This window comes from Podarcis pityusensis (genome assembly GCF_964106645.2).
Source record: "Podarcis pityusensis genome assembly, chromosome: 9".
Taxonomy (NCBI): domain Eukaryota; kingdom Metazoa; phylum Chordata; class Lepidosauria; order Squamata; family Lacertidae; genus Podarcis; species Podarcis pityusensis.
The window spans coordinates 31,094,719-31,107,924 of NC_138034.1; the positions used below are offsets into that span (position 1 = coordinate 31,094,719).

The following is a 13,206-nucleotide window of genomic DNA, read 5'->3' on the forward strand; positions in this document are numbered from 1 at the left end:
TGGTTGTCCGAATCATTCACCAACACCACCGTGGAAGGGAAGTAGTGCAGTGGTAGAGCACCTGCTTTTCATACAAAAGGTCCCATGTTCAGTCCTTCGCATCTCCAGGAAGGGCTAGAATGGTCTGAAATCAGAGAGAGATGCTGCCAATCAGTGTAGAAAATGCTCAGCTAGATGGACCATTCGTCTGACTTAGTGCAAGGTGGGTTTTCAGATGCACGGTTTAGTTTGATAGCTACTATTTTCCACTTCCACCTTCTCATTTTGCCTCATTTTGATTATTGTTCCAGCATCTAGAGATGTAATCTTGGCAGAAGCTGTGTCCGTAGGCTAGCGTCACGGGATCTGCAAAGTAGCCCAGGCTATCAGGGCAAGTAGCTTCATTTTGAAACCTCTTATTGGGGCTCTCAGCCATCGCTTCACTATTGCAGTGCAAAACAAAGGGAACTAATTTCTTTTCTCCTGCGCTGTGAAGCAGCCCCAATGGGAAGAGAGCTCAAAAGGACTGTATCTCCACCCCCCAAAGCCCGGCAAAAGCAGTGATTCTAATTTGGCAGAGGGTAGCAAAGGGGCTTCTGTTCAAGCGCCCAAACCGGAGTGACTCTGACTACCAGCAAGGGGGGAAAGGTGAAGCAGCAGGCAATGAAATCAAAATCCCTGCTACAAAAAGAAGCAGGTATGAACATTCTGTTTGTGATTTTTGACCTAGTGAGCCACCAGCTCCAATATTTGTTGCATTGGTCATCAAAGACCTGTTGCTGTGGACTGGGGATTTATTTTGCTGTTCTGCAATAAATTACTAAAGAGCAGTCTTTTCCATGTTGTCTTACATAAGATGCTCAACCCCACTGTTTTTATGCTGAGGAAATTAAGCAGTGTTGCATTCTTCACAGAACACCCAATTAACTTCACAGAAATCATGCAACTGACTCTACATGTCCTAAACAAGGTTTAGATTTGCCCATTATGCATCATTTATTTGATTTCTAAACTAGTTTGGAAAGCACAAGGATGACAGCAAGTAAACAAAGAAGAGGATGTGAGTCAAGGATCCACTGGGGACAGGAACCCTGATCCGTTGGGGTGTTATCCTGAATCCTGTCCAGTAAACCATGCCCTATTTATTAAGAATTGCTTGTGCATTTAAAAACTTTTCTTCCCAATGTATTCTGAGAATTTTCTTGTTTTTCTTATGAAGTTCCCTTTTTCAGGTTTCCTATAGGTATCTGGTTTGCCACTGTGAGAACAGGATCCTAGCCTGATCCAGCAAGATCTCATGTCCTTATGTTGGCATTGTTCTAATCACCATTCCTCAAATTAAGAATTATGGTAATTGTGCATACAATTTTGTTTTTTAAAAATTAGTTTTAAAAATACTTTATTGTGTTACAAAACAGACGAATAAGCAAAGAATAGTACAATTGGGGGGAAAGAGAGGGGAGAGAGTGAGGAAGATGGATGGGGTTCTTTAATTCTGTTGCATAGTGTTAGTTTAGGGGTTTGTGTCAGCATCATGTTGATAGGCCGTGTGTGTGTGTGTGTGTAGACATTGCGAGATGTTAGGGGTCCAAAGCTTGATTGATTGTGTTCAGGTGGTTACATTGTGCTGTTGGGGTTGGGTTGTTGGGTCAGGTTAGCCGTGTTGATTTGTATGTTGTTGGTGGGGATAGGTCACTGTTGTGTTGTGCTTTGTATGTGATAAAGGGGAATCACACTGGGGTTAGCTTGTCCCTGTGCTAATTTGAGATGGTTGGTTAACTTTTCTAGTAGGGCTTATCCCCATACATTTTGGTACCCAGTGGTCTGTGTTCACTTTTTGAACGCCATATGCTTAAGCCACTACTGTAGTCACAGAAGGTGTGATACCCCCATTTCCAGCTCATTCTCTTGTTTCCTCTAAAACAGACATTAAAAAAAATATGGTCCATCAGACTCATGTCAGGGGTGGCATTCTCAAGGGCCTGTTGCTATTGGCATCACTGCCCTTCCCCAGTATTCTGATGAGCCCAGTTGGCAGCCATTGTAACTGTGACAGGAACTGAGGACCACTGTCCTATGTGGCAAGATATGTCACTACAGCTTCTCAGAGAAGAATCTTTAGAATGGATTCAGCCCAGGCTAGCCTTGGCTCCTTCTGAGCAGGAAGAAGTATAAGAGGACTTCCTGTCTCAGTGGTGCTTTGAGCTCTAGCATGTGTTGTGTTTCTGGTATTGCTGTTAGGGCTGATAGTACAAGCTAAGCATCAGAACTTATCTTCTGGCTTGACCTCTGAATTAGATTACTTTTTTGCCTGATTCCCATTTACTGGTTCCTGATTTACTGTCTGTGGCCCTCAACCCATCCTGGACTATACCCAAGGTTGAAAAGCTTTTATTAAGCCCACTCATTTGTTTCCACTTACTAATTTGGGAATGCTTTTCTTGGAGGGAAAGGCTGGCTGGCATCTTGACAAGGAACACCTTGGAAGCGAGGTTCTATGACAGGCATAGGCAAACTCGGCCCTCCAGATGTTTTGGGACTACAACTCCCATCATCCCTAGCTAACAGGTCAGGGATGATGGGAGTTGTAGTCCCAAAACATCTGGAGGGCCGAGTTTGCCTCTGCCTGATCTATGGCAACATTTTAGGCTTCCCATGGGCAGTTGGTTAGTCACTGTGGGAGCAAGATGCTGGACTAGGTAGGCTGTTGCCCTGATACAGGAGGGTCTTCTTACATTCTTTTCTTTTTTAAAAAAAAAATCCATGTGTTTAAACTAGTATCACCAACAGACTTTTGAAATAGCCATTCTCAGTCATTAATAATCTGAACAAAAAAGGAAGCTATGTGTGTGTGTTTTATACTAGTGAGTGCTTTTTTCCCCAGGAGATTATTTTAAAATAAATCCAGGCCGTTACAAGATGCTTGCTTTTGACAGTCTATCTCCACTTGTTAGCAGAAGTTCGGCTGACTTTATCAGAAGCAGAACCAGGCCCATTAAGATGAGCGGCACACTGCAGCCAATGCACTTGGGGAATGAAAACCAAGAAGAGACTGCAAACATTTCCTCTTGGTAAGTTTCAGTTACTTCTGGGAAGGGCAAAAAACTCTTTCTCCCCTTTCTTTTTGCAGTGAAGGCATATTATTTCAGAGTGACACCCTTTCCATAAGATAATGGACTTGCAGGCAGGCCTGGGCAGTTCAGGTAATTGGTAATGAGACAAGGTTCCTTTCCTTGCTTCTAGGTCATTGCTTTAACTATGGCCAAGGTCAGTAGTCAATGAGAGTCATTATTGTCTGACGGCTGCAGTCATTTCTGTGAAATGAGTTGGTAGTCTCAGCATAGGCCCAATAAGACCAAATGTCCACATGATAAAACACACCATTAGAACTGATATTCACACTGTGAGCTTTTCAGCAGCAAAGTCAAGGTGCGATCCACCAGGCCCTGCTGCTATGCTTCCTTCTCCATTTGTTACCAAAGAGCTTGATTTAATGGGGATAAAGATGGAGGACAATGCTTGATGGGATTGCAGTTTAAGAGTCTTTTGTGCCAGGTCTGAATTACTAGTAGATGTCGCCTCTGCAGCTCTCTCAGGAGTAGCATAAAGTCCAATAGCCCCAATAAATGAATGAATGCCTGAATTCCAACTCTTACGTCTCTCCCACAACTTGTTGCTGCATTCAAAGCAGAACTACATTAGATACGAAATATGTCATGGGCCATCCTATGGAAAATCATATTAAAGACATATGTCTCAGCCTCTTGGCATAGGCCCCAGTTGTGAGATAAAAATCCAAGGCTGCGTGTTCAGTGATCCTTGCTTCACTGGTTCTGCACATAATCCTAAAATATATTTGGTGTGGTAAGATTTGAGGGCACTGAGGATGTGTTTGGGGGTAGTGCAAGGACTGAATCTAATGTAGCTTCTGCCTCTCTCTCAAGGGGTTATTAGGATTGGCAAGACTGAGAACATTGTTCATCTCTGATGAGCAGCTGTATGAAGATCTTCATGTGCACACAGCCTGCTGTGTGGGATGACTGGTGTCATTAACTAGAATGATGTAAACAGATCATGTCTGAAAAGAATAACATTTGAACTGCAAACTCTTCCAAAGACATCAGGTAGGATCTAAATTTAGTTTGTATTTAAAAAATCTAAATACGTGATTAATGAATAAATCCAGTGATTTGGAACAGTGATAATGATAATGATTAATTTATTAGCTTTATTAATCACCTTAGATGAGTCACCTCAAGGCAAGGTAAAATATAAAAACGACACATTGCAATGCGAAACTCGTAAAGTGCAAAATGTAAAATATTCTGTACCAGTGAACACATCAGTTAAACATACTACAGTTCTCCTAAACCTCCGCTGACATGATCACTACATAGTTAATCTTTAAAACTGACTTCAGCCCAAAAAGCAGCAGTCAAATGCCATGCTATATATAGAAAAGGTTTTGCTTGGTGTGTGATGCCATAGTGGGTGCCAGGAGATTCTCTCTGGGGCACCACTACTGAAAAGCCCCTTTCCCTTGTCACCACTAGGCCTGGGCGATATATCGCCCAGGACTGGTACGAGGGGCAGACCGCAATGGCGGCTTCACTCGGTGGTACGTATATTGTGGGTGAAACCGCCGCCACTCCTGAGTCTCTCTACCACCAGCACCCAGCGGGTGCCGAGGGAGAGACAATCTGGAGGCAGAGTGGTGGCGGTTTCACCAGCGATATCCCGCTGAGTGAAACTGCCATCCCGCTCTGCCCTCATACCGACGCAGAGGGAGAAACAAACTGCATCGGCAAGGCAGCTTGTTCCTCCCTCCGCTTCTATAAACTACTTGGCTGAGGAGCGCGAGGCTGCCCTTGCTTCAGCCAAGGACCCCTGACCTGCCAGTGGGTCACATGAGCCAGCAGTGGGGTGTGGGCTCCATTAAAGTGCTCCTGCTCCACAGCTGAGGGAGCCCTGATTCTTCTCTAATGGATCTCCCACTTTGCCTCCTGCTTGCACAAGCCGGAGATGGGGTGGGGGCTTCCTTAGACCTCTCCGCTGAGGGGTGTGGACGTAGCACTCCCTAGCCAGGGAGAGTGGGCTCTGCCTTTCCTCCTGGGCTGAACAACTACTCTGGGAGGAAAGACGTGGCCTGCTCTCCCAGGTGAAGGCAGCCAGGTGATGGTAGTCAACAGAAGAAAAAAGGCAGCCGCTTTGGCACAGGGGGTGGGCAGGTTACGTCAGACATGCATGTGCTTGCCTCAAGCATTGCTGCCTTGGCACGGGGGGTGAGGTGGGGCTACCTCTTTCTCCAGGGAGGGTACTGCCATCGCCAGGGAGGGAGGGCTACAACTTTCCCCCCAGGGTAGTCGTTCACCCCAGGAGGAAAGATGGAGCCCAGCCTCCCAGGCGAAGGCAGCCAGGCAGTGAAGAGGTTGCCTGATGCCAGGCCCAGCGCTCGCCAGCAGCATCAGGCAGTCCCATTCTGCAAGGCATCAATGGGGTGACTTGCACCCAGCGCCTTCCGGAGCAGTGCAGAGGTTGCCTGATGCTGGGGAGGAGGCAGCCTTGCAAATGGAGCTGACAGGCTCTGTCCGCTTGGCTACCGCCTGGCTGCCTTCACCTGGTGGGAGCAACAGGCTGCATTGGCCTCAGCTCCTGGACAACGCAGCTTGTTCCTCCCTCCATTTCAACATTGCAGTATATCGCCAGATTGCGATTTTTCGCTGGCGATGCATCTTGATGTAGAAAAGCTGACACGACTCTCTGAACTAAGGGTATTGGTGTGTAAGCCTTTGTTTCCCATTCTTACGGAGTGTGTGCAACTCTGTGACTCACATACTTTCCCCAGTATTACAGTAGGTTCCTCTTTGAGCACTGAATGTAATAAGAGTCTCATTTTTATTGTACATTTCAGGTTCAATACAGCGATTTCAGGACCTTTAGCAGAATAGATTACAAATTTATCCAAATACATTTTGAATACCATGTTATTTAATTGATATTCAAATGTGTCGGTTGTGGAATCAGCACTGCATGCATTGTTGGAGCTCCCGGGTGAATGGCTACATAGGTAGAGGCTATGCTGTGTATAATGTGAAATGGGGAAGTCTGTAGAAAGAGTCCCATGATGTAGTGACTAGACCTTTGGAGAATGGGGATGATAAAAAATGAAATGAATGAATGAATGAATGAATGAATGAATAAATAGAATCTACACATATGACTAAGCATTCATAAGGGAAAGTGTTGCTCATAAGCAATCTGTCTTTCAAGTATAGTGATCAGCATCTTTTCTTAGGCACAGAATCTCCATCTCTAAACTTACACCTGCAGGACAGCATTCTACAGCACCTTTTGCTTCTGTATGTGGATCTGCTTGTACACAGCTGGCTTTTGTGTGTACATAAGTAGCTGCACATTGTCTCTGTAGTAAACATTCCCAGCTCATCTCTCAGCCCAAGCACATACTCAAGGCCACAATATTGGTTTCAAGTAGCAATTACCTCTCAGGTTTGTCTGTAGCATGCAGAAAATAATGACCTACCTGAAAGGGTTGTTTGCTGAGAATTTTATGGATGCTAAGAAAGTTCTGTATAAATATGACACATTATCATTAATTAACTTATAGTATGTAAAAGTTTTTTTTAAAAAAAGGACTGAGGTGAGCAGAAAGCAGATACATCTTAGACCAAAGATAAACTTAATTGATTTAGGCATTATTTTTACAATGGTTGTGGCTCCTTGTCTGAGCAATTTATAGCCAACCATAAGTGTTTGCCTCACTATATTGTTTGAGAGGACTGATGGCTACCAGATCAGTGTTATATAGCTCCAGCTTGGCCAGCACTTCCTTTATAAAAATGCTTTTTGAAGAATTTCTCACTCAGAAATATAGATTTTGCCTTGGAACAAGAAACTCCCATGTACTGCCTGATTCCCACAAGTAGTAAAAATAAATCAGCAGACAGGACAATGGCATATGTCACATGGTTGTTTAAGGGGCTGTTATTTCACTGTGATCATCCACCGAGGTCCAGATTAAAAATACGATGGGCCAGGAACAGAGGACAATGCAAGAATTGTGCCTGCTCTGTGCTGCCCCATACCCACACACCCCTGGTACATTAGGCACCAATGAAGTGTTTCAAGACATCAAGCTTCTTTTCAGCAGCTTGGGCAAGCCAGGAAATAAATTGACTTTGGTGTTTGAGCAAGAGGCTGCAGTTGTACAAAGTCAGATCCTTATCTGACATAAATGGAGCTTTCTCCTCTGACTTTGAGGGCGTTGTGCCATCTCGTATAATTTGAAGATCCAGCACACGCCTTTCAAATGGCACCTCTACTAGGAATGAGAATTCAATTCACCCTACAAAGTCTGATCCTTCTCTGGCTAAAGTGTAATACTAAACGAAATTGATCAACCAAAGTCATGGGTTGAATGGCAATAGAGTCCCCTCCACATAACCCACACAAAAGTTTTCATGGATACACATTTGCAGACAAAAAACCCCCTCAAGATATTCCCTCCCACAGTTTCAGACAATATAAACCCTGGCAGAGTCGCCATCTGTTGTTTCCCTCCTCTGGGAATTCCCCATCTCTCTGCACTGATTCTAAACCTCTCTGCCTGCTCTCCTGATGACTAAACTTCCTCATTGGTTATCCTATCCCTTCATCTAGCATATACCGTATTTTTCGCCCTATAGGACGCACTTTTTCCCCTCCAAAAATGAAGGAGAAATCTGGGTGCGTCCTATGGGGCGAATGCAGGCTTTCGCTGAAGCTTGGAGAGCGAGAGGGGTCAGTGCGCACCGACCCCTCTCGCTCTCCAGGCTTCAGGAAGACATCCGCAGCCTAGGCAGCCCTGCGGGAGGTCCCACAGGGATGTCTAGGCTGCAGATAGGAGCTTGCTTCCCGGAGCGCCGGGCGCCCTGAAGCAGAGCGCCCCTCGTGCCGGGCAGACACCGGCCAGCCCCACAAGCTCGGGGGACAGCAGGGAGGCGCAGCGCCGCCATCCTGCTGTTCCTCAACCTGGTTCGGTTTCCCCGACCTGCTTTTGGGGGGGAAATAAAGGAAAAAAATTTTTCCTTTATTTCCCCCCCAAAAAACTAGGTGCGTCCTATGGGACGAAAAATACGGTAATAGTCTTACACCCACTTTAACTGCCATAGTCTGGTGAAGTGCTGATAATTTTGGCTCAAATTTCCTTGCTGCCACCCACCCACAACACACATTATCTATTGTTCTCTTGGCTCCCTGGAAGGAGATAATGACTCTCAACAAGCCTGAAGTGTGTAGCGTAGGTCTGCCTTTAATCTATTTCCAAATTCATGAATGCTTTGGTAAACTAGAAAATATTAGGGTGATGAAGGCCAAAATAGCTTTTGTTTCTGTACAGCTTTGGATATGATCCAGCCCCATTGAAGAAACAGCACCCATGTACAAAGGATTCCTGTACAGCTCAATAAAGGGCTGTCCTGTTCCAAGGCAATAAAAGAAGCACCTGTGCCTAGTGATACCATGTGCTCATCTATCCACATCCAGGGCTCTGTCCCTGTATGACAATAAGGAGGGCTAGGCAGGGTGGGAGGGATAAGGAAGGTGACACAGACCTTCCATGCTCTGTAATGGTTCAGAGGGCCGTGAATGTCTGAGCTTGTGTGCACATGTCAGGGGGCATAGGAGGAGGAAACACCAGTGTACGGGGTTGGGGGCAGAACTCTGTTAAGCCCCTTCAGAAGTCTTTACATGAAGGCACTGTGTATGAAGGAGTGTGTCATATCCATGCAATGCAAGCCCCACTGTGTCCAATGGGGTGCATATGATTGCAGTTTTAGTAATTTGAAGATAGTGAATGCCAAGGAAGTTGTGCTGTGGGGATGGTGATGGATAGGTGAAACAGAGCACCAGAATAACAGCCATCTCATGCAGTTCCACCAAGGCCTGCACTGAGAAGGTTAAACAAGGTCACTTCCTTGGTACCCATTTCAAAAGCAATCAATCATGTCACTCCAAAGCATTGTTATGGTAACTACTAAAATGTGAAGAAGAAAAAGTCATGCATGATTTCTGTCACAGCCAACCTGCTTCTAGTGCTATTTAAAATGGTTCGAAATGCAGTTGGCATCCTAGACCGATGACCCTTGAATTGTAAACCATTTTGTTTCATTAGCTATACAGGGCTGCTCTTTCCAGCATTTTGTACATCTGCCAATTGCAATCTTTAAAGTAAAGAAAGATTATATTGTATTTAATTCATTAGGAGCTTTTCTTGTGCCTGTCACATGGAATAAAAACATTTTCAGGGCTGCCTTTGTTAAAATGACTCACATGTCTTGATGTGCCAAAATGGCAAAGCATCTTTCAGGGGATGTGCTCTTCATTTTGTGCTGGGTGAAATCCATATTAATGTTAACTTTGACCTATATAATGGCAGACCTTCAAGAAACAGTGCTATTTCACATTTCAAGTGTTTTTTGTTTTGAACTGAACCAAGGCAGTGTGTAAAATGAATTATTCTCATGGAACAAACACTGCAGTCTCTGTTACCCAAAACCAGGAGCGGCCAGCGAGGATGGGGAGTATTTGTAACTCTGACTTCCGGGTACCAGTATCACAGCAGTGGGACACAGAGCGAACGGTGTGAGGGCAGGGCGGTGGTGAGGGCAGAGAGGTGTGGCTGAACTACTGGAATCTGACCACTTCGCTTGTGCCACTGCTGCCCTAACCACCAGGGTCCGATCTACTATGAAACTAATGAAGCTTAGGGGGCCCCAATTCCAGGGAGTCCACATTCCTTTTTTAAAAAAAATGGATTTAGTAGACACATTTTGAGTCGCACATCTCAAATTGATTTTTTTGTTTTGTTTTATGTGTTTCAACAATCCCAATGTTTTAAAGTCTGTAGTACAGATGTTGTAAAGGTTGCTATAAACAACCCCACTGAAGAAGGTAACTGTGGTTACCCAGATGTCATTGCTGGTTGCAAAAAGGCTTCATGGCCCCAAAAATGTAGGCCCACCACTGCTCACCACACACTGCCCTGTAAGCAGCATCAGTGGTACCAGGAGGCCAGGTTCACAGCACCACCCCTCACAGCTGGCCACCCCTGCCCAAAACCCAGTAGCTGAAAGACTTTGAAACAATCCAAAGCAATACTGACCTTCCTGTAGCTCCAGTGCTGGTTTCCCTTCATACCATGGCAGTCATAAAGTGTGACGGGGCTGCTGTGCGAAACGGCATCAAAGCAGAATTTTCTGGTGTGAAGAGGTTCTCCTGGACGGATGTCTTCTCTCCAACCAAAGGTGAAGAGCTAAGGGGCGAGGTGGGGGGAAGCATTCAAGTGACACTGTGTTCTAACTTGGCATTGGACTGGGAGATCGGATAGTAGGATAGTAGGAAACTTCTGGCTTGGCTTTACTTGTGCATAACTAGACAGTAGACTCCAACCAACCATTAAACCAAAGGTATTTGGCTTCAGTGTAATAATTAATAACAGCCCAGAGCAACCCTAAGGAGTAATGGCTAGGTTTTTGGCAAGGAATCGCAATAATTAAAAAGAAAAGAAACCCTCAGCATGAAAAGGTACACAATGAACATCAAGAAAACGCTTATCCCACTGAAGGGGAAATTAGAAACAACCACCGTTCTATAGAACTAATCAAAAGACTGTCAAGATAATGGGTGATGAAGATGGGAAATGAGCCCTAAGGGCAGTGAAAGAGCCTGGAGATGAAGCCTCACAGGAAGAATTGAGGCCTAGTTCTTACTTAGGTAGTAAATCTGTATAAATTTGGCTATACTTGTTCAGGAGTGCTTGTATAATTTATTAGTCTTCCATGCAACCAATATCCTCCATGTAGGAAACTAGATATCAGGGCTCTAGCCTAGCCTTGGACAGGAGATTTTAAAATTTCATTTTCGTTTTATTTGATACAGGGAAGCATTAAGCTGCAAGAGAATGTATTTGCTGTGGTGCAGCCCAGACAGAGATTTGCCACCTCAGCAAGGACTAGGCCTCAGCTTGTTCAAGGGCGATGGATCAGTGGTAGAGCAATCAGGGCCGGCTTGTCCATGAGGCAAGGTGAAGCAGTTGCCTCAGACAGCAGAACTGGCCTCCTTTGTTTTGTCGTCCACTCCTGGCTGCCTCCTCCACACACATGGGCCCATGGCCACCGCCTCCATGACTGCCCACCAAGAAAGTGTTCGGGCATGGAGGAGGAGATAGCGTATATGTATGCAGAGGAAGCAGTTGCAGTGGAAAAGGGGACAACATTTTCTGTTTTGCCTGAAGCAGCAAAACGTCCTGGGCCAGCCCTGGAGTGCAATGCTTTACATTCATAAAGTTCTAGATTCAATCGCTGGCCTCTTCAGGTAGGGCTGTCCTGTGCGAGTCCTGCTGGAAACCCTAGAGAACCGCTGCCAGTCAGTGTGGGCAATAGGGAGCAAGATGGACTGGTGGTCTGACTCTGCATAAGGCAGCTTCCTATGTTGTTAGCAGTACAAACTATGGTTTATCTGAATGGTATCGCTACACAGGAACTAGGCCAATGCATCATTCTGGAACTTGACATAAAATGTTTCAGCACCAGTGGCTAAGATTAGTATGGAAATTCCCTGTAGCAGGTGCTACGAATGATTGGCTGGTGCTAAGAATGATGTTATGACTGCAGTGGTGGCGGTGGCAGGCAGCCACCAGGAAGAAGCCGTTTCGAATTTGCAATCTCTGCTTTTCAGTTGATGACTCACAGTCAGTGGTAGTGATGATGATAATCACCATCACTTCCACGATATATTTTTAAGGTTCGCCTGGCGTTTGATCTATGGTGGATGCTGCCACAGAAGTTAAGCCCCTACACAGAATCATAGAATATCTGAACTCGCCTTTCTTCAAGATAAATTAAACGTGAGTGTTCTTTTTAAAAATGCTGACATGTATTATTTACACTTCACTATTTATAATTTAAAGCTGAACTGTGCTTTGGAAAAGTGCAAAACTCCAACACCGACATTTTATAAACTCAGCCATCCCTGATGGTGTGCTAGAGCTGGTGCGTAAAACTAACTAATGCACGTTAAGAGCTAATTAGTCCACCTTAAATAGTCTGGTGATTGCTTGCTGCCCTCCCCACTGCCTTCTCCTTCCATGAGAGAGATAAGCTTCCACATGTAACCTGCAGTTCCTTTTATTCTGAAGGTGCTGCACATTGCTGAGTTCCATTCAACCTTCTCATCTAAATTGTGCTGGGATCCTTCAAGGCTACGTATTGTCAGTTTAATTTCTCTCTTTTGTCACTTCCCTCTCCGAACCACAGCTGTAAAGCTCATTTAGAATACCCTCTTCTGTAGCTACTGACTCCATTACAACTCGTTAGAGCCTTTCAGGTGGCTGGTTGAATGATCACAGGGGTTTACAGGCAAGGAAGAACATTTGAAGCCTGGTCTCCCAGGTCCTAATCCAACACTCTAATCATCACACTACACTGCCTGTCTGTACATTTCAGTTGCTGTGAAGACACACTGAGTCTTTTTCTTCTGAAAAAGAATGCTTCTACAAAACCTAATAAACTGAACTGAATGAAACAATATCACTGATGTGGCCAAAACAAAATGATATCATCCTATCCCCAATGGCTGGCAAAGGGCTGATCTGTATGGACAGGATCTGCCCGGATAACATGCTTGTTATTATGCTGCGCCACACTGTGAAAGCCAGGCTTAATTTTATCTTGAATACTGTGACTATTTTCTCATTTCTTCTGCTGGCATCTGAAAAGTCAGATAATGAACCTGCTGAGGTTGTTTATCATGTCTGCAGCAGAGAGAGCAGCAGTATATGAACCTGAAGACAGCAGGATGGCTTTTTCTTGTTCCCGTTTAGTTCTTGCACAAATGTCTCCAGCACTGAAGATAAAATAAAGCTACATTTAGCTGGCAGCATTGGGGATGGCAGATAGCCTAAGGATGTGACACTTACAGTGCAGAGGTAGAACAAAGACAAATCCCTCAGAAAGGCTGTTGCTGGTGCCAAATGGCTATAGAAGGGGATGAATACCCAGAATGCACTGTGTGGGGCATTGCAACGTATGATGTTGGTCTTTTGTTTTTGTTCTGCTTTGGTTCTTGTCTGTTTTTTGTAAGTTTTGACGGTTTTAAATTTGGAGGTTCAAGTACATTATGTTGGTATGGGAAACTGTCGTGTGACGGGCCAATGGCCGTAATAAAGATCAA

General features: G+C 44.9%; 1 protein-coding gene and 1 long non-coding RNA gene across 11 annotated transcripts in view; one reads left to right on the forward strand and one right to left on the reverse strand.

Moving 5' to 3' along the window:
• Positions 1-13,206, forward strand: part of LOC308485770 — a 111,841-nt gene that overhangs the window by 47,593 nt on the left and 51,042 nt on the right. For 4 of the 6 annotated variants that reach the window (XR_013990745.1, XR_013990746.1, XR_013990747.1 and 1 more), the window contains exons 3-4: positions 2,937-3,050; positions 3,934-4,103. This is a non-coding gene — a long non-coding RNA (uncharacterized lncRNA). Of the gene's footprint in view, positions 1-1,211; positions 1,330-2,933; positions 3,051-3,933; positions 4,104-13,206 lie in introns of all 6 variants that reach the window. The other 2 variants (XR_013990743.1, XR_013990744.1) reach the window with 2 other exon arrangements.
• Positions 1-13,206, reverse strand: part of GALNTL6 (polypeptide N-acetylgalactosaminyltransferase like 6) — a 504,553-nt gene that overhangs the window by 3,492 nt on the left and 487,855 nt on the right. For all 5 annotated transcript variants that reach the window (XM_081021716.1, XM_081021719.1, XM_081021718.1 and 2 more), the window contains exon 12: positions 10,139-10,288. In XM_081021716.1, the coding sequence (XP_080877842.1) occupies positions 10,139-10,288 (150 nt within the window). The remainder of the gene's footprint in view (positions 1-10,138; positions 10,289-13,206) is intronic.